We start from the raw sequence: 22,141 nt of genomic DNA, 5'->3' as shown, positions 1-22,141 counted from the left end.
TAAAAGGTTACATATTCCCTCAGGATGGCAGTTTATCAGAACTACACCATCACCCTGTAAAATTAATTCTGTTGTATCAGACTTTATTGAAGGATGCTGTAATATGAGTAGAGTAGGTCCTCAAAGGAATAGAGTGGTGCGCAGCGTTGAGTAAGGAGAAATGATGGTGCTGTCAGCAGTAAGTTGTCAGTGTGGCAGTAAATGTACTGTCCAGATTACAGTGTGTCAGATAATAAACACTGCTGCTCCTCAAGACAGAGAAAAGTCTCATCTGTTGTTTCCCAACTGTTGGAAAAGTGATGGGGTTAGCCCCAAAGTAAGCATGAGTGCAGGAAAGGCTAACAATAATATCAGCTTTGCACCTACAATGTCAGGTCCAGTGTGATTGTATCCCTTTCAGAAGTGTGATCCGGCCTTGAACTGCAGCATCTTGATGGAGACAGTAATGATAAATCCAACACTGAATGTCTTCTGTGATTGTTAATCTATTTTTCTGTGTCGAAATCAGTTCTTGTTGTTACCATGTTGTTAGCCATCCACTGGCAATCCCAAGATGCCTTGGATAAAGTCTGTCGACCAAGGAGAGGCTATGTTCCTGACTTGTGCGTGACAGTGCTGATCCATAGGTGTATTTATAGATCCACGCACTGATCTAAAAGGCATTGTGAGGTTGTCCATTCAAAATGAAATGTGCAGAAATGACAGTAATGAGCTCACCCAGCGTTAGGCATCACATGACTGAGGTATTGTTTGTCATAACTATTCAAAACCACTAACAACACCCTGCCTACCATGACATGTAGGTTACAGAGCCCCTCCTCCCAGTTGGAAAGGAACATCTCTAATATTTCCTCAAAGACCCTTTTTTCTAATCGATAATAATACGCTATTAATGTAACAATACGTTTAAAACTAGAACAACACTTGGAAAGTGCAGACCTTCACCAAGGTGTGTCAATCTTTAAATTTTAACAGTTTCTTCTTTGGTCCATGCCACACTTCTCCATCCAAGTTTCATGAAAATTGCGCCAATAGTTTTTTCCACAATTCTGCTAACAGATAAGCAAACAAACAGATGAACAAACAGCACCAAAAATATAACCTACCAAACTAGATTTCAGCTGGACAGGTGGATGTAATGGCAGTATGAGGAAAGCGTATGGCTAAATCATCAACCAGTAAATAAGAAAATCATGGTGAACATTGATTGTTGATATGCTAACGGAGCAGCAGAGCCTATTAGCTTGATTAATTGGATAATTAATTATTAAATTCATCACCAAATAATCAGTTTGAGTACCTTCTTTTAAGAAAAAACGTCCAACTTCTCTGATTTCAGCTTCTTAAATGTGAATATCTTTACTCCTCTCTGACAGTAAACTGAATATCTTTCAGTTATGAACAAAACATGACATTTGAGGGTGTCATCCTGGGCTTTGAGACACATTTTTCACCATTTGCTGATATATTATGGACTAAATTACTAATCGATTAACTGAGAAAATAATTCACAGATTAATTGATAATGAAAATAATCATTTGTTGCAACCCCAGACGATTCAGCAAAAAATTGCAGTGTTCCTTTAACTGGCAGGAAAGTCTGTGTCCTGTATCAGTGGTAGTAACAAGGACATGAGGACACGAGCACCTGTACTGACAGAGCCAATCTCCCTGTGGTCTGTACCTGTCCGCTGAGTGCTCCGTCTCTGGCACAGTCTCTTGCACAGTGTATGTGTGTGTGCGTGTGTGTGTGTGTGTGTGCACGCACGTGCTCATGTCACCCTGGGGAGATGACTTTGTCCTCACGCAGCGGAAGTTTGAGACAGCGTGGTGACACAGCGGGAATGCAGATGCCACTGTTGAAGTAAAAGAAGTCCATACACCTTCATGCTCATTTGTGTGTGCATGAGTGTGTGCATATGAATCACATACTGTACAGTATTTACAGACTCACAGTCAACCTTTGAAACCATTGAACAGCTCAAACCTGCCTTTAATGCCTCAGTATAGTTTCTACTTGCCTGCTCCTGAAGTTATAGGTATTTTGGAAGATGGTATTTTTGGCTCAGCTTTCTCTGTAACACAGTCACACACACGCACACACATACTGTATATGCAACAGACATCCTCTATTTACATACTGCAGCAAACTTTAATCTGGGTGCTTGAGAGCTTGGTTACTAACTGAATCCTCTGCAGCTCTCTCTATTTACTTATGCTGGTCATACACACAAAAGTATGCAGTGCTGGATCTGAATTTGGTAAAATGCTATGCGCACGGGGCAAGTAAAGGTCTTAGGATGGGGTTCCAAAGAGACACAGGTCTTTAGTTGGTTTAGATTTATGTCAGATTAAACCTTTTCTATAATTTTCCAATTTCAGTAAGAAGCCCTTTTTCACATCAGAACAATTTTCTGATCTGCTCCTGCTTAAAAGTCATAATTGGTAAGATCTCAGGTTGATTTCTGACATAGAAGTAACAGTGCAGCCAAATCAACTCGTGTTTTAATAAACAAGTCAGTAATTAACAACTATCTGATTTCATGATGTACATGAGTAGGACACAGTAAAGTTGGTTAGCTTGCTGAGGAGTCAGAGGTGTGCAGCCTGTCCAGTGTGCGAAATACCCGTCAATATTCAGGGGGGTCCCCATCTCCCGATTGTTGCGCAATACCGATCTAAATTTTCTCTACTAAACTATTTCTACTAAATATGCAGTAGGTCTATAACATTACAATATTTCATGGATGCAAGCCAAGACAATCAGTCTATAGCCTACGTGACAGCACACAGGCACACACTTAACAATGTTTGATAATCCCATAGTATTCGCAAAGCAACACTGACATAGGAGGTTGCATTGGCTAAAGTTGTATGGATGCACGTTGTTTTATAACAAGGAGAGGCAAAGTTGTGCATTACAATGCAGACACAACAACAATTGACACCAATCTGGCGCACTTACAAGAGCAATTGACTGAATAAATGTCAGGTATAACCTATTGGCATGCGATCAGTGCACTTGCAAATGAGAGCCTGCAGTATGACCGATTGTGTGACATAATTTAACCATCCATCTACAGCAAATATGACAGTGCTAGCAGCAGTAGCAGCTAACGTTACCCCAGCACCTGCTGCGTCTTCAGAGCACTCGGCCTCAACTTCACCTTGTTCTTCTGTGGAGTCACTGGGTGGGAGAGGATCCTCTGTTCTGGTAGTGAGTGGGCCCACTGTGCTACCTGCACCAGCATCTTCATCTCTGAGTGCCACCTTTTTGAATGTGAACCCAAAGTGTGCGAGTGATACACTCTGGTTTAGCTTTCGCTTGCTTGCCATTTTTAGTATGACCAGTCTGACTTCTCAACGTTACGTCTTTCTTTTGTTTGGTGCGCACATGGCTTATTTGCATACACACACAGCACTGGCTGGCTCCGGGGTCGGACCCCCCTGGACCCCCCCGTATTTCGCACACTGAGCCTGTCGCTTACAGCTCACTGTGGCTGCTCCTGGCTGTTCATTACTCCCTGACATATTTCAATATGATCCACCTTAAAATGACTGTTGCCTTGTTTTGTAGGAAAATTGAATGTCTGTGTAAAGGAAATTCAGAGTTTTTCTTCTAGACACGTTATAGATTACAGAAAGTAGAGCTGAAAACGTGAAAAGACTGAGAACTATGTAGTACTAACTTTGAAGTTAAGCTGTTGTTCAGGACACGCCTCCCTGTGTCTGTCTTTCAGCCATTCGACAGTCCTAAATTGACTCTTGTCTCTTGCCTTTTGCTTAGTCACACTATTTTTCTCCTCTTTCCTCTGCCAACGTCCTTATCGGTGAAGAACTTCTACCATTACGTTCATTGAGTCTGGTGCCCCCTCTGGTGCCCGTTCAGTGCTGCACCCCTCTAAATTCCCCACTGAGCCCCCTAACACCAGACCTGAAAACCTCTTTCTCCTGCCATTCCAAAGCTCCTGTGCTCGTGGTATAAAGGCATACTCAATCCTGGCAGCTACAGACTGCACCAGATGATCAAACTCATACAGTTGGACATAAACTTAAGTTTGTTGGAGATGATGGCTCACATGAAGTATTGTGACAGTGATCTCTAATTTAGAACTTTAGTGGGACCCAAACCCGTCCTGCATTAGCATATTTCAGCCCAAACCAAATTATGGGCTGACATTTTTCTTAACAAACTTCCCTCTATGTACCAAACGGTAGGAGTTGGCAGTGACAGGGACAATACATGGAGGGAATTTGAATTGGCAGTGACAACACTGACAAGAAAAATGCAAAAAAAAATTATATATGTGTACAGCTCAAACCCAACATAAGCCCCTGAAATGGATGAGAAATACGGGCTGACACAACCCAAACCCGATGAGTCAGATTTCAAGGTTTACTCTAGTTCAACAAACCCAAGAGGGTTCTGATGGGAAAACAGAAACACATTAGAAGGTGGCATCACTTTATTTTAGGTTCATATGATGCTTTAATGTATCCTCTTTTTTTTCACTGGCATCAGTCTGCATGGTGTGTGTGTGTGTGTGTGTGTGTGTGTGTGTGTGTGTGTGTGTTCCTCTCAGAAATGGCCATTTCAGAAATTACCCACCTCTTGTTACACACCTACATGAATCCAGCTATTTATCTGGCTATTCACAGGCTGGTGTTTCCTTTTCAGTCCTGACTAATGGGTCCATGTGCTTATACAGCACTACTCATGCACACACACACACACCACTTATCCATCCACCAGTTTTTATGCAAATTTTATAACAGCATATTGAAAGAATGACGGCATTGCAGGCCCTGCTTTCACTAATGTCACCTTTGGCAGTTAAGATGAAACATTCACAATTAGTGCTGGAAATGATTAAATGATTAATTGATTAGTCTAGTGATAGAAATCATCACCAAGCACTTTTGAAAATCAATAAATTTTTTAGCAAGCAAAAATATATAAACAGTCTCTGGTTACAATCTGTTGAATGTGACGAGTTTCTGTTCTATATAATTGTAAATCTCTTCTGGTTTTATGCTGTTTTGGAGAAAACAAGACCGGAAACATCACCTTTCTACTGAGAAATTTATACACAAAACAATTAATTGATTATTTGAAAAATTATTCACAGTTGAATTGACAAAATGTCCGGCTCCAGAAAAATAATAATTACATTAATTATCCTACTCTTTGCTCCTACTCTAAATGTTGCCCATATTTGCTGAGGCCTTTGTCTGCATTGTTTAAAGCTACTACAATGAACTTTAATATTTTGTTGACTTTGGAGCCCCCTGTGGACAGGAGCAGTAGTTTCCTCCACCATAAGTATATATTACATCAAAAATAAAATTATCGAAGCACAAATCTCCTCCTTCTTCCTTTTATCTGGCTAACATATACTCTCTGTAACTTTGTAATTTAAACACAGGCTCGTCGTTTCATCTAATTTCATGGGGACTTCAACCCAGTGGCAGTCATTAAGAATAACTACACAGAAATAGCTGATCTACTTGCTGTTGGTGTTGTTTGCTTATGTGGGTCATATAGAGGCATCAGTAATAAACTGAGACTGTTTCATAACCTGTAAAACTAGGTTTAAGGGCATTCTTAAGTGTTGTGGCAGAGAGGCATCTTTGTATGACACCATGTAGTCAAGAGTGTCCAGTGAACATAAGTAAAGACTATCCTGTAACAGGCTTTATCTACAGATCCTCAGTGCACTTCTATAGAAGTATTTTAATATTTATTAATATGGGGTTAGTTTTGGCGCTGGTCTATATCTGTCCCTCCTCAGTGGTCTCTGAACCCCCAGCCTCATTCAGCCCGTTGCAGAGTCATGATCAGCCCTCTTAATAATTGAACTGGAAATGAGTGGTGAGCGTCTGCTTAATAATACATCAGCAGCAGAGTTAACGATCCTTTGTGTTACAGTGAAGGCTGAAATGTGTGGCTGAATGGTTCAGGGTGTGTCTCTGCAGTGTGTTAGAGTGTACAGAGGTAGAGCCATTTCATGCCTAATCTGATAATCTGACCTAACCTGAACCTGACATAAAACTATGAAAAATGAAAATCCTGACAAAATGAACACTGCACCCAGCACCCAGTCAAACAGGATAATGTTGACATAATTATGAAGTGTAATTTATTTTTCAAACTCAAAATGTCTTCAGACTAATGAAATATACAGTCATTATTGAAAAACTTCAGTTTGGATAACAGCAGACTGACTGCATGACTCTATGACAGGTCTGGACCTTGTGAATCGTGTTCATATCTGAAAGAAAATTCAAAATATTAGAAAATTGGTGAATGTGAAAAGTTCTCCTAAATCACTCGTACATACCACTTAAGAACAAATCTGTTTGTACAAGCGGCTCTTGAATGAGGCCCATTGTTCTGTCTGGCACAGAAGAGTTGTTATTTCAACTTACAGAAACTTGTGAGTGTTTTTGTGTCAAAGTGACGGGGAGAAAATTTTTTGAAATTGTCTCAGTATTTAGTGTGATTGCTGCACCTGCTGCAACTGACTTAAGGGCCTTGCAAAGGAAAAAATGGACCTTTTCTTCTAAATACACATGAAGAACAATGATATGAAGGGTTTTTGGGTGGGCCTGAAACATGTCTCTGTAACATGCCGGAGCCACGGTCCCCTGAAACTGTATAAGCCTCTGTGGAACCTCCCCTCATCCTTCCCAATGGTCAGTAACAAACGTACCTTCAGTCACTCTCAGTCCAAATCAGCCCAGCAGTTCACTTCAGCTCACCTCAGTTCCAACAACCGGACACAGAAGAAAAAAAAAAACATCCTGTCACCGTCCTCTGGCTCTGGTGGCTCAAATATGTCTGGGCATGTCCAATAAAGCTTCTAGACTGAGCGTCCATGTTTTGGGCGGTTTTCAGGTTGTAGTGGTGTTTAACACTGAGACAGCGGAGCAGAAACGCCCCCAGCATTTCAGAGCAAGAGAACACTGACCTTTTTCCATGATTTTGAGACCTAATTTCATACACTTTGGCTGGGTTAGGGTTATCATGTGACAACTTCAGAACACACATTTTGTGCTTTTGTAAGAGGGCAAATATGTCAAAAACATATTTGCAACATATAACATAAAATTTCCAGAAAGAATGTAATGATCAGGTCTTGCTTTATTTCATCTTTATACTTGAATTTGAAGGATAAAACAACCTCAGTGTGGATCATTTGGACATTTGAAAGTAATTTGGTGCCACAGAGATGGTGTTAAAAAAACAAAACATCATTTTCCCCTCTGGCTCTTTTTCAGCTTGACATCTTTCCTGATTTTCTTCTCCATTCTCCTGGTGAGAAGATCATCTGTTCATCATTTTCCAGTTCTCAAGAAGTAATCTATGATAAAGAGCCATGAAACACTGTAGGAGGTGGGAGGGCGGGAGGCATCGGCCAGCTTTCCAGGAAATATGTATACATGCGTAGAACTTCCTCTGAGATGTACGTCTTTGTGAAGATCAATATCTACAAGTGGATGTCTTCTGTCTGCGTGCTGTCCACCCTCCCACCCACTCTGACTGTGTTTGTCTCAAACATTGGGTCCATTGTTACTCCAAGTGTTTTGAATGGCATCACTGGTGTCAGCACAGACGTCTGTACATGATGAATAATAATGATTCTTTAATCAGCAGAGGCTTTTGTGTGTGTGTGTGTCTGGGAATGTTTGTGCCAGGGTGTGCCATGTCTGCATATTAGTGCATATGTGTGTGTGTGTGTGTGTGTGTGTGTGTGTGTGTGTGTGTGTGATTGCTAATAGACAGTACAGTGTGTGTTTGCATGCGAGTGAATGAATTTTTTGATAAGTGAATGTGCACAAAGATCTTATTATTGTATAGCAGCTAATTGCATTTTTTGCATGAAAATCTGACAAAGCTGTTGAAGACATCGTCACAGTGGTCAGCTCTTTCACAGACTGATCTTGTGAAAGTTATACTTTGACCCTAAAGTGTTCAGGTTAACCACATTTTACATTTTTGCATCTTTTATGCTGAAAAGTAGCCTACATGCTCCATACAGTAATAACCAAAGAATCATATTCACCTCCTCATATAATGGCCAATGGTCAAATAAAGTGACTTTTTTGTAAGTCATTTCTAATAAAGTTAGAAGAAATTGCAGAGGGGAATATAAACAGGATTTCTGATGGTTTCCATGGTTAAAAATCTTTAATTCGACACAAGACTCATCAAAACTGGACCAGACCATGATTCCTATGGTAAAAAATGGCAATCATCTTTAAAAAAAACAAAACTGACCATTTTGAAATATAGGTGGCTAATGAGACTTTTCAAAAGTAATTTTTGGAAATTTGATTATATATGTTGCAAATTTTGAAAGATGTTTCCACTTTTCTGCTGTTCTATTAGCACAGTTTTCCATATCTGACTGAAAAGTTAGTCCATGCCTTCCGGCCAATCAGAAAGGAGAATTCTGTCGTCATGGTATAATTAGCATCATACAGACATTAGTTCTGTAATGGCTGAAATGGAATTGCCTGGTTAATGTGCTTTCTGCAGGCCAGCATCTGTACTCAGCCAAAGATTGTCTATGAGGTAACAGATACATCACTCTATGAGTGAGAGTGGATTGTGAGTTTCTGTAGTTCAAGAAGCAGTTAAATGTGATGTGATGCTGCTGTGTTTGTGTAAAACTTTCAAGACTAAAAATACATGCAAAAAAAAAAAAAGAAGAAACACACATACAGTGTTTGCATCACGTGTGAACTCATAGATATAAATGTTAATATGTGGATCTATGGTGTGCAGAAAATTCTAAGGCACAAAATGAAATCCCTCTCAGAGGACGTCCTCTTTGCCACAGTGTTGTATCACACTGCTCTGATGACTCATAAAGTGTGTGTAGGCACAGTGTGAAACATGCATGAGCAAATCTTTGTGGCATGTTCCCTTTTAGAATCACCAGTTTGTGTGTGGTGTGTTTCTTTGTGTGAATGCATTAGTTGGTCTCCAATTTTATCACAAAGGAACCTTTTTTTGTTAAAGGATACTGCCAGGTTATCACAATGTGGCAGTATTTGTGTAGTTTTGTAGTCCACTGTTCTGTCAGTTATAAGTATATAAGTATTTTCTGACCTCTGTGAATCACTACAGAGTCTGATGGGCCAAGAAACACAAGCAGTCAGACGGTCAAAGAGGAAACAGCAGTTGATCTAATCCACTTCATTTGGACATAAGTGTGCACATCAAAAAAGTTGCTAATAATCCTCATTCACATGAAGTCTTTGTACACACAAGTACGACAAGTGCAGCAGTTCAAGTTAAAGCAGGAAATGTGTCTGTAGATTGATGTTTGCTGTTTACTAGGCTGGAGCGGTATAAAAGTATTACGGTACACCAGGGTATTCAGAAATCATGATGGTATGATTATTATCTCTTCTTATTTATTATTGTTTCTTCCAGGACACAAATGGCCGTGGTTTATATAGAGAGATTTGCCTGAACACCCAGAGTCCAGCTTTGTTTGCCTGAGACTTCTGAGGCTCAAAAGTTCGAGGCTTGAAGTAAAGTTTGTTGTTCCAGCATCACCATAGAACCAAATTGCTCCAATTTCAACACTGCACTCCCTTGGATCTTTGGCAATTCACCCACAAAGTGTGAAGTTGATCAGATGAACAGTTCACAAGCTGAGCAAAGGACATACACTCACTGGCCACTTCATTAGATACACCTTGCTAACACTGGGTTGGACCCCCTTTTGCCTTCAGAACTGCCGTAATTCTTCATGGCATGGATTCAACAAGGTGCTGGAAACATTCCTCAGAGATATTGGTCCATATTGACATGACAGCATCACACAGTTGCTGCAGATTTGTCGACTGCACATCCATGATGTGAATCTCCTGTTCCACCACATCCCAAAGGTGTTATAGTGGACTGAGATCTGGTGACTGTGGAGGCCACTGGAGTACAGTGAACTCACTGTCATGTTCAAGAAACCAGTTTGAGATGATTTGAACTTTGTGACATGTTGTGTTATCCTGCTGGAAGTATCCATCAGAAGATGTGGACACTGTGGTCATAAAGGGATGGACATGGTCAGCAACAATACTCAGGTAGCCTGTTGTATTTAAACTATGATCAGTTGGTACTAAGGTGCCCAAAGTGTGCCAAGAAAATCTCCCCCACACCATCACACCACCAGCAGCATCCTGAACCGTTGATACAAGGCAGGATGGATCCATGCTTTCATGTTGTTTACACCAAATTCTGACCCGACCATCTGAATGTCACAGCAGAAATCAAGACTCATCAGATCAGGCAACGTTTTTCCAATCTTCTATTGTCCAGTTTTAGGTGAGTGTGTGTGAATTGTGGCCTCAGTTTCCTGTTCTTAGCTGACAGGAGTGGCACCCGGTGTGGTCTTCTGATGCTGTAGCCAATCTGCTTCAAGTTTAGATGCGTTGTGTGTTCAGAGATGGTCTTCTGCACACCTTGGTTGTAACAAGTGGTTATTTGAGTTACTGTTGCCTTTCTATAATTTCAAACCAGTCTGGCCGTTCTCCTCTGACCTCTGTCATCAACAAGGCATTTTCTCCCAGAGAACTGCTGCTCACTGGATAGTTTCTCTTTTTCAGAACATTCTCTGTAAACCCTAGAGATGGTTGTGTGTGAAAATCCAAGTAGATCAGCAATTTCTGAAATACTCAGACCAGCCCATCAGACACCAGCAACCATGCCACGTTCAAAGTCACTTAAATCACCTTTCTTCCCCATTCTGATGCTCGGTTTGAACTTCAGCAGGTTGTCTTGACCATGTCTACATGCCCAAATGCATTGAGATGCTGCTGTTTGAATGGTTGATTACATATTTGCGTTAAGAAGCAGTTGAACAGGTGTACCTAATGAAATGGCCAGTGAGTGTACATATGTTGCCCAGCTAGGGACAGGCATTACAAATTAGGTTAGGCTATAGGTGTTATTCTATGTGGCACTGGTTTGTGCTACGTAGTTGCCCCTATACAAATAAACGTTAAATAAACATTTATACATATATACAGAGATTAATTTCTTGTTGAAATAGTTAGATGTTAAAGATTCAGTAAGTGATTTTTATGCAGTTGGGGGCAGCAGAACAACCTGAAAGCATGACATCTGGCACAATAGTTGTTAATGTGAACACATTAGCAAACCGTGTCACACATCCAGTAAACACAGAGCAACATCCGGACTCATGTTTGTGTCCACCTGATGAATGTGAGGTTTCCATCAACTCCTGAGGGAAATATCCGTCTCTTTAACTGATAGGTGATCCACTGTATTCACCAGCTAGTCTCAATTTGTGCCTGTCTGCAGTTTGCTGCTGGACAGGTAGTGTACAGTAGAGCTTGAGATCTGTGCCTGAACCCGACGGGACCTGACAGGTTTGGGTCGGGTTGGGCTGTTTATCTCATATATTTCATGGGCTTCCGTCACGTTTGGGATTTATTACATACAGTATGTGTGGTACAGAGAGGGAAGCTTATTAAGAAAAATGTCAGGCTGTAATCGGGTTCGGGCTGAAATATGCTAATGAGGGCTGGGTTCGGGTCGGGTTTGGGTCTTTTCAGGCTCAGCTTCTCAGGCCTGATTGAACTCTTGTGCAGTGTGTTCATCAGAGCTTCTTCACTGAAAACAGCTGCTGCTGCTGGGAATAAGGTGGACAAGAGCTAGATTTGTGGACCCAACAACCAAAACAGTGAGCTTAGAGATGCAATATTCTGTGGGTTCATCACCACGAATAATCTGTTTCACATTTAAAAAATACACACAAAACGAAGGTGAAGTGTGAGATGAAGTCCTGGGCAGCAGTGATGGTGAGATGGTGCCTGCAGAAAACTTGAACTGTTAACATTTAGAAGTGTCGGGAAAGTGCAGGATCAGACTCTCTCACAGAGCTCTCTGCTGTTTTTATTATTCAAATCGGACGTTTGCTTTTGTTCTTCCAAGGCGTGAAAATCAATACAGGAATCTTAACAAGAGACCAACAGTTCTCTCTGTAGCTTTTTTCTGGTGAGTGTGAAGCTCATGCTCTACATTTACTTGACATCAGTACAAATATTATGTTGTTTAACATTGTGTCAGTCATGTTATGCTAGATTTCCTTGATTTATAACACGTGTGTGTTTATGTATGCAACTTTCCTTCCTTTCCTTCCAATGAGTGTATGTGCGTGCAGGAATCCTATTATGTGAATGTATTTGATAATGTGAGAGGGGAGGTTTTGTTTCGTGTGTGTGTGTGTGTGTATGTGTGTGTCAGAGGTCTCTTGTCTCTGTCTAAAAGGCCTGTTTGTCTGTCATGACCTTCACAGACAGAAACACACACACACCAGCTGTGTATGTGCGTGTGTATCCAAGACAGACACACAAAGACATCATGGTTCCTGGTTCTGCGTGTAACAAGATAGCGCTATGTTGTCATATCCGACACACGCACGCGCACTCACACACACACACACTGAGAGAGAGACGCTGTCATCATGACTCCTGACAGAGGAGTCAGTGCCCTCATGTGGCCTCATCGTCACACAACATGTTGTTACAGGACATGGAGGATGAGGTGAAAGAGGAGCCCTCAGCTGCAGGTAGAGGTGCGCTCCAGGTTGAATCAGGACACTGAATGATGACGGCTGAAGCTGAGAGAGAGCTGCAGCGCCTTCACTGTTAACAGATGAGACAGGCGGGAAGCTGACTTATGGCCAAAGGGTTTATTTGGCATTAACACTCCATGATGTGAGCTGTGGTTTTAATTTGTACAGGACTGAATACAGTATCTGACCGTGAGCTTCTGTTTCCCTCTAAATATTGCTGGATTGGATTAAAGATGTCAATCATCATCAGTCATCAGCTTCACGATACACTGTGATAAAAAGCCCAGACGATTAGTATTGGTTTAAAATTTTAAAGGAGAAATCTGTAATATATTTACTGTAATAAATCATAAATTGACCATGATGTGTCATCAGATGAGTTGAAACTTGACATGAATACTACAGCTGCGGTGTAGAAATTTATATTCTATCTAACAGTTTTGTGTGTCCACTTCACATTAATTAGAGTTGCAATTAATTGAAGTTTTCTCAAATAAATGTCTGTTTATAAGTCTTAAGAAATCATTAATAATCATTTAGAGGGTATAGATGTTTTTAACTGTTAAATTGATCAAAATGTTAATGGAGTGACATTGGCATCCACTTAACTCATCATCCAGAGTGTGTATTTTCAGAGCAGTGTGCTTTTATTTTCAGGATAATGGGATTAACTTTACACTGACAGACAACAGACAGTTATAAACAGCAGATCAACTTGCAGTGGAGGACTCGTCATTGCTTGTTATTGCGTCCTGCAGAGCACCTGCAGAGCTCCTGCAGTCTGTCTGTCTCTGCCATGTCTGGGGAGGAGGGTCGAGGGGAAACAACTCTCTACAACCTATTTAATATACAGTCTATGGTTCCAACTGACTATTAGACGTTTATACTCATTTTTGCATGCACAATGGCTACTGTAAATATTATATACCACTTAATTATTGGGATAACAGTGTTTGATTGCACTTTGAAAAACTGCCAAACAGTAAATACTGTCCAGCATCAACAAGGTCAGCTACAGTCTCCCAGATGCAGGTGTAGGTTTGTTTTGCATCAGTGAAATCATTTGCATCACAAAGGACATGATGCTATTTTAAAATTATTGAGAGGATTTTGGTATAAAAGTTGGTGAATTGATTTCAATCCATATATCAATACTTTTTGAACATTTTCAGCACATTTTGACAGTACCGTAATAATTTTGATTACTATAATTGTGATATGAAATTTGAATACCATTTCATCTCCAGCCTGGAATGATGTTTGAGTTAGAGTTGTGTGGGGGATGTCGGTCCAAATGGAGTTGTTACCTTTCTGCGGAGTCACTTGGAGGAAGTCATTCCAAGATAACAGAAACAATTCTGTAAAAACTGTACACCAGTTGTACTGCAATAATAAAATGAGCTTGTTCATATGGAACAAAAATCGGGTGAATAAAGAAAGGACTCACTTTTTACACCGGGGCCTTATGCCCCAATAAGACAGATTTTCGAGATAGTCTGAGTAGTTTTTGGTACGAATACTTTGTACTTTTACCTAAATATTTCTCTAACATCAACCACTCTGAGATTATCTCTTGTCCTGTCCTATTTTTTCTTCTTAGGTTCCTTTATGAATGTGTCTTTGGTGGCATAATGTTTGTAGAGTTAAAGGCTCCACACAGGCATTCCCCTGGGTTCATTGAGTGTTTCAGTTCATTCAAGTTAACAAGTCAATGCAGAGATGAACTAAACCAAAATGCTCACGGAATGAAGGGTATCATTCATAACCTGTGCCATGTCAAAATCCTCAAATTTTGTCCGTGGCTAGAGAATCCAAACAATTAATACTAGCTATAATTCAATGAGAAAATAGCTGCTTTAATGGGGAAGTGTAATTACATTTAACCACTCACTGTAAATGTTAGCACTGGATGTGAATCGTGTACTGCAGAATCTGCAGCTAAAAAATGTTGTGTGCAGCCAATGCTTGATCATTTATGTAGACAGACTCATCACTCTGCCGTGTTTTAACTGCAAAAAAACTTATTTTGGCTCTTAAATAACCTCTCCTCTCCTCTCCTCTCCTCTCCTCTCCTCTCCTCTCCTCTCCTCTCCTCTCCTCTCCTCTCCTCTCCTGCAGCCTAAATGTGATTTATGAATTGCCAGTTTTGGCAGTCTGCTGTGTGCCCAGTTGAGAGGCTGGCTAATTGAATTCTTAGCTACTGATAGTATTTTTCCTACAGTGGGAATAAGAAAAGACAGAAAGCAAGAACAGGATTACAGGCTGTGGACGGAGGAGGAACCATTTATATGGTTGGATTCACTCGGTACTTTGTGGTATTGATCAGATATAAAATGTGAGCTCATGATCAGGCCCAGTGAGGAGGTGTGTGTATTAGGATAGAAAATACTGTAGTCAGTAAAGTTGCTCAATTCAGTTTATGTGAGTGTCTTTACTTTGCAGGCACACTGTGCACGCTAAGTGGGCAGAGAGACACATTTGCAAACGGTGCAAGATAAAGATTAAAATGAGTGCCACTGTGGAGAGGTTTTGGCAGCCGTGAGCAGATAGTGCGTGTTTATCAGACTGGACATCCCTCACACTCCCTCCCTGATGTAATGGATCGATACGTGACAGTAGGCGAACTCAATCTCCTCCACAGTGTGATCCACGAGCAGGCGAATGGGACCTGACAAGCAGAGTTTTCATGGTAAAGAACCATGACAGAGGTTAACCTTGGAGCAGGATCACTGCGCTGCAGCTTGAGACTTGTGTTCAGCCAGGTTTCAATGGAAATGCAGTGCAAATAATGTTGTCAATTTTCTGTCTTTTTTTCCTTCCAGTGGGTGCTGGCCTTTGAGATCTTCATCCCGCTGGTGCTCTTCTTCATCCTGCTGGGTCTGAGGCAGAAGAAGCCAGCCATCGCTGTCAAGGAAGGTAGGCAGACATACTGTAGTAGGACGTGGACGGAGACAGCAGGGGGATTGGGACTGTTAATAACTTTGTATTCAGTTGACTACTGACCTGTTGCTACCCCTGTGAAGGTTTCCTTTCTTGCACCACACATACTGTTGATAAATGTGGCAGAAAGGAGGCCCATTTCTAGAGCTGATTTCTGAAGGGTGCCAGAGGGCTGAACCAAGTGTGGTCGAAGTAAGAAGGGGAGTTTTGTTTTGTTAGAAGAGGACAGACTTTTACCAAGTAATGGAAAGTTATGATGATCAATAATTAAATGAATGATTTTGAGTAATTTTTTAAGGTCAAAAGTCTGATTTTAGCTTCTTAAATGTGAATATTTTCTGGTTTCTTTACTCCTTTATGGCAGTAAACTGAATCTCTTTGGGTTGTGGATAAAACAAGACATTCAAGGACATTATCATGGGCTTTGGGGAACATTGATCAACATTTTTCACAATTTTCTGACATTTTATAGACCAAACAACTATTTGATTAATTGAGAAAATACAGATTAGACACATTAATTGTTGACTGAAATAATCATTAGTTGCAGCCCTAGTTAATTCTACAGTATATTTCTACATGACACTACATTTATGTGGTAAAAATTTCCATTTTTTTTAAATTTCGCAATAGATATTGCAGGGAAAAAAAGGAAAAAAAATGTTATTTGGATACTACAGTTGTGATAGAAATAAATAATAAAAGTGTTGGTAAAACACTGCATTAATCTGACTATTATTAGTATTTAAGTTATGCTCTAGTTCAGTTCTATTTCTGTTGTATCTCACATTGTAAATTTTCATATCATCTCATTATTGATGTGAGAGCAGTGATTCACAGGATTAATGAGGCCTGATAATCTTAACAGAAGTCTGAGTTATAACAAACCAGTCTGACATGTAGACGTGTGCGGTGTTTCTGTAGCAGCTTGATGTGATTTGCGTGATTTAATCGAGGTAACCACAGTAAACAGATGTGTGTAATGGCGCCGTGAACAAGGCTGCCGACTTATCAACATATGTGTCCCACCAACACAACCTCATGGCAGTTCGTGAAATAGTCCAAAACATTTATCTCTTATACTCAGCACAACTAGTTAAAGTCATTAGCCATAATAAATATGCAACGTGTGATTACTCTTTCAAAATAAAAGTCTTGGGTATGTTTAGGAACGAAATTTACTTGGTTAAGTTTCGGAAGACCTTAGAATAATCTGTGAAAGTCCTCTGACATTGTCTTGCTCACAATGCTTTGTGTCTAACATGCATTTAGCCTTCTTAGACAAGTCTTGGTGGGTTTAAATACTTTGAATAAATACACAGGAAATAAGCACCCTTATTCCAGAGATTCTTCCTTAAAGGACCTAATGATACCAGCACATAATTTGGCTGAACAGAGATTATTTACAGGAATATCATGGAGCTACTAACCTGCTTTTATAGTTGGAAGAAGTTATTTCAAAATAAAGTTATTTTAATGGTTCTATATCTAGTTATGTCTAATTGTTAGTGAAGAGACCAAGGCTACAGAGCAGAACTTGTGTCTTTTCTACCTCCAAATAATTCTTCTACTGGCTAAGTTCCCTATTGTAATAAATATATTTCACTTTATATTTTTATTTTCCATTAATAAAAGAACAGTTGCAGCTTCAATGTTTCAGATAACTTTATTCACAATGATGGCTTTAGAAATCATACCTTCAAGATTGGACAACAGATACTGTAAGAATCACCCAAATCTGTTTATAGATCACTATAGACTGTTGTTTCTGCTTGAACCACATGAAACATACTTTTATTTTTAAAAGCATTTAATTAAAATAGCTTTGTTTTTCACATTATTCCTGTGCGGTTGAGTATTTCAAGGTGCGGAAAACACCAAACTGACAGAGCGCTGCTTGAGCTGGTGTTACTTTGATCAAGTTTTGGAGAGTTTGGTTTAAAGGTACATTTTACTAAGAAGATTAGTACCAACATCCGCTCAGTATTTCCAACAGTGACAGGGACAAGAAAGTTCAGAGTAAATCCGTGTTTGGAGGGGACAGAGGGGCTGAGGGGAGGCTGGGTTGAGGGGATGGGCGGTGGATGACTGCACTAGTATACTGGTGTCAGAATGACGTCCCCTGCCCTCCCCTACGCATTAACATGCATTACGATGTGGTTTTAAATATAGAAAGTGAACTCTACTGCTGACTCATGTGTGCCTATAGCTCTCCCTGCAGTCATAAAGATGTTACGTAGTTCTGTGCAGCATCGTCATGCATTTTAAACAGGCAAACGTATATTTTTGCTGCTGTTAAGAATATGTGATTTTGCCTTCCACCATGTGCTGTACTTTTTCTGTCCTTAGTTCACCTTAAAGTCTTGTGTTGCACTGTCCTTAGTTGACTTTTTCATCTTTGAGTTTGTTCAGTGCACTTTAGCCATTGTAGCAGCTGTACCCACTTTATTTTATGTTTTTTTTTTTGTCTTTGTTCTTTTACTTCACCTTTGTCCCGTTTCTGCTGTTCTTTCTTTGTTTCTTTCTTTGTTTCTGTCTTTGTTTCCGGCTGTGTTTCTTTCTTTCCTATTTGTGATGCATGTTCTCAACATGTTGGATGGACCAGTGTGTAAGTGTCATCATCAGTCATTTTACCCTGACATGATATATTAATGAAAACACCTCCTGATTAACTTGTGTGATAATCCTGTTTTGGGGTGTGTTTCTCAGCCTCTGTGTGTAAACTATATGTTTGCCTAACCCTGGAAGGTCATCTGCCAGAACATTTCAGTCACTCAGTGGTTCTTGGTCCCTGTTCATTACAGTGAAAGTTGGTTTTTTAACCTTCTTCCTGACTTCCTGTCAACTTCCCACACATGTTAATCTGAAACTTTATTCAACCTAATGACTCAATTTCTGATTACAGAGAAACAAAGCAAATGTATTCATTTATTCACACTTGCTTCTGTAATGATTCTGCATGGAAAAAAACACATGGAACTGCAATATTAACTGTGGCCACGACACCAAAGTCACCTCACAGCCTGGAGCTGTTCCTGGAGACTGGCTGAAAGTCAATACAAACCGTGTAAAATTAAAAAGTCCTCCAAATTATATAACAGTTCTATAACAAACATCGTTACATTACCTGACATAAACAAACAATGTTTAGGGGCACTTGCTGAAACGATGGATGCCTTTTGTTCCTTTTGGGAGGACAGAAAAGGTGTGGACTCGGGTCACATGACTTGGACTTGAGTCAAACTTAAGTCACAAATTTAATTTCTTTGGACTGGACTTGGCAAAATCAAGAAGGAGGGGCAAACTGACTTGGATTTTAATACCACTGACTCATTTTACTTTTTAATTAAAAATACTTGAGACCTTCCCCTAAGCCCAAACATTTAAAGGTCTGCTGTTTTAAAGGTATGAATTATGAATCAGTTCATTTCCCGAATCAACTTTCATTAACACTACTGTGTTCATTCTCAACAAGTTTAGAGCTGCATCAAATAATTGGTTAATTGATTATTAATTGATTACTAAATTCATGGCCAACTATTTCAATAAGTGACTAAGCAGTTTGAGTAATTTTCTAAGAAACAAAGTAGAAAATATAAATGTTTAAAAAGGTGAAATCAGAGTATTTTTTAGTTTCTTTAGTCCTCTGTGACAAGAAAATGAATATCTTTGGATTGTGGACAAAACAGTTGACTTTTTAGGATGTTGTCTTGGGCTTTGGGAAACTAATCAACATGTTTCACCATTTTCTGACATTTTATAGACCAAAAGTCAAGAAATTTAGTAGTCAAGTAAATTATTGATAGGTTAACTGACCATGTTGCAGCCCTAAATCTACCAGCATCCAATAAAGTTGCAGGAGAGAAACATTATGAACTAACATTATGTTACTGAGTATCAGTCGGAAAAACAATAGTAAAGATATTTTGTCTTTTTGCATGCAAAAACTTCAAGGTGGTCAACAAAAAATGAATGAAAACTTCAAATGGTGTTACATTTGCTAAAGAGCACGTAAAACTTATTTAGGACTTGACTGTCTTGACTTGGGATTTGACTTTGAACTTCAGTGCAAAGACTTGTGACTTACTTGTGACTTGCAAAACAATGACCTAGGAATGCACCGATCGACTGGCCGGAGACCAGAACTGGCCATTTTTCAGCATGACCAGCCCTGACCAGTGACCGGCCGGTCAGCAGCACATTAAAATTCACACACATGCTCCACCCGATGGTCATATCATGCGCGCAGCAACACAGATAGTAACGTCACAGCCACACACACTCAGACACACACTTACATGAAGTCAGCATTAATGATAGATTCTGAACAATGGAAAACTCTCCAGCTCATCACATTAATGTTAACCAGCAGCAGACTGCTGTTCACAGTTAAAATCTCACCTCCTGTTTGGGCTGAAGAATGAACAACCTGTGTTGATGCGTCTCCTCAAACATTTTCTCATCAACGCTCATTTAACTTCTGCTTCTGTTTTTCTCACTGCAAAGTTTTGGGCTGCAGTTTGATTACATCTTCTTTTGCGTGAGGACACATGAAATCATGTTCACCAAGTGATCTCGTGAAATCGTGCTCCCTGTTTCTTAATACGATAATAAAAGAAGGCCTGGCTGTAGCCTGGAGCACTTTTACAGAACATGTAAAAGTTATTTAATTGTCAGTGTTTTATTATGAACATCCAGTTTAATTTTACATTCAAGAAAAGTTAGTTGTAGACTGAATTGGAGAATCGGAATTAGCAGTCTCACCTCTGGAGGACAGTCTCAGAGTCAAAGATGGTGCAGGATGTCTTCCTTACCCTGGACTGGAATGCAGCTCAGCAGCAGTGCATGCAATAATACAACTAAATATAATTTTGGTCTCCTTTATATATAACTCCTGGCCAGTCTGTTCATATGGTTTGTATTGACTTCAGTGGAGTATTTCATTTTGTTTTTGTGGACTTTACACATGTCCATTGTTGCTTTTTGAGCTCCTGAGTGGCTGAATTCACCGTTCCAACTGTATATGTGTGTTTACAGAGGTGAAAATGAATATATATCTACCTCTCCCTCTGAGTGTGTTCCTCTCAGTCCTGACACATCCGGTCTTGATGCATCTTGTTTACTGTGTGCTGACTGAGTCAGTGACTGAGCTCCATCATCACCACAGAGCAGCATCCTGTTTCACACTGCGAGGGACTGATGCTGAAGAGCTTCATTCAGTCCAGATTAGCACTGCCGTCCAAAAACACTGGCTGCTGGACAGAGAGGGACACATCAGCTTCCTATCATTTATTCCTATCAGTATGAATACTGATGAGAATAAATACTGTATGTGGAAGAATGTAATCTGTAATTTACACTGTCACCCTTCTAAACAAATGGGCTGCACAATGGATCTAACAAATCATTATATGATCATGTTGCTGTAATATTGTTCCACTTTTGGTTGCATTATTTCTTTTACAAAAGCTTCTAACAGGCCTTCACTGCACTCTGTTTGTCTGCAGTGTCCTAAAACCTCCTGAATTATACAAGACGTTTCTATGCCTCTTGTGACTTTGACTGTGCAGTCCCTACCTGTGTGTCCTGATGTGTGTCTTCTGTGTGTTTGGATGGCACAGACTCCATCAGAGACTTTGTGTATTTGACTGAGTAATAATTTAATGATTTGCTGTTCATTCCATGTACTTCTTGTTCCATGTGGCGGGTTGTGTACTGAAGGCTGTCTCTATAATTCATGTTTAACTTGATGATGTATTCTGACCTGTTTAACACCTTAACTTGATGATCTTTATTCTCAGCGAGCCGGTCAGAGAGGACACATGTCAGTGAACTCAAACAATTGACCAACTTCACGTACAATACGATATTCAGCACTATTGCTGCACCCAAAAATGAAAATCTACTCACCTGTGTGCTGATTGAAGGTCAGGTTTAGTTTCTTAGTCCACAAAACTCTGCTGGAGTTTCACAGGAAAACAGTTTTGCAGAATCTCCCAAACAATGGAAGTGAATGGTGATGCATATTGATCGTCTGGTGTAATCCAAGTCTCCTAAAGCCCCAACATGCTGTTTGCCCACTGTCACAACACACACTCCCAGTTCAGATGGTGTGTATTTGCATGTGAACTCAACTCATTTCAGCTCAACTCAGCTTTATTTATAAACAACATACAGGAAACAAATAAAAACAAGCAAAGAATGAAAAAAATCCAAATAAATCAAAACAAAAAAAAAAAAATATGAAAGAATTGAATTACAACAATACAACAATAAAAGTAAAGTTATTAGAATCAAGTAAAAGGAACACCAAAGAATATATTTAAAAAAAAGTGAAGGATCTACAGTGAAAATTAAGTCGACCTAAAATTCACGACTTTAGACAATTTAAAAATGTGTTAAAAACTTTTCAAAATTTAAAACCAACAATACCTGCTGATAACATAGGCATAAAATGTGTGATTATCATCGTCTTTGTTTTAAAATTTATTTTTTTATGAAAATGTTGGCTTTTTAAAGTTGATTTCCGGCAATTCACTTCTGGCAGGAATATTCCTCAAGCACTGGTAAACTTTCTATTTTTAGAC

General features: G+C 39.7%; 1 protein-coding gene across 1 annotated transcript in view; it reads left to right on the top strand.

Annotated features, from left to right (window-relative positions):
• abca2 (ATP-binding cassette, sub-family A (ABC1), member 2) overlaps window positions 1–22,141 on the top strand; it is a 121,351-nt gene that overhangs the window by 37,021 nt on the left and 62,189 nt on the right. The window contains exons 2-3 of the mRNA XM_084729247.1: window positions 15,437–15,530; window positions 17,958–17,960. Of these exons, the coding sequence (XP_084585373.1) occupies window positions 15,437–15,530; window positions 17,958–17,960 (97 nt within the window). The remainder of the gene's footprint in view (window positions 1–15,436; window positions 15,531–17,957; window positions 17,961–22,141) is intronic.

This window comes from Lutjanus erythropterus, chromosome 10, assembly GCF_056507025.1.
Source record: "Lutjanus erythropterus isolate fLutEry1 chromosome 10, fLutEry1.hap2, whole genome shotgun sequence".
Lineage (NCBI taxonomy): Eukaryota > Metazoa > Chordata > Actinopteri > Lutjaniformes > Lutjanidae > Lutjanus > Lutjanus erythropterus.
Note: the sequence above shows the minus strand (reverse complement) of the source record. Positions and strands in the feature narration are given on the sequence as shown.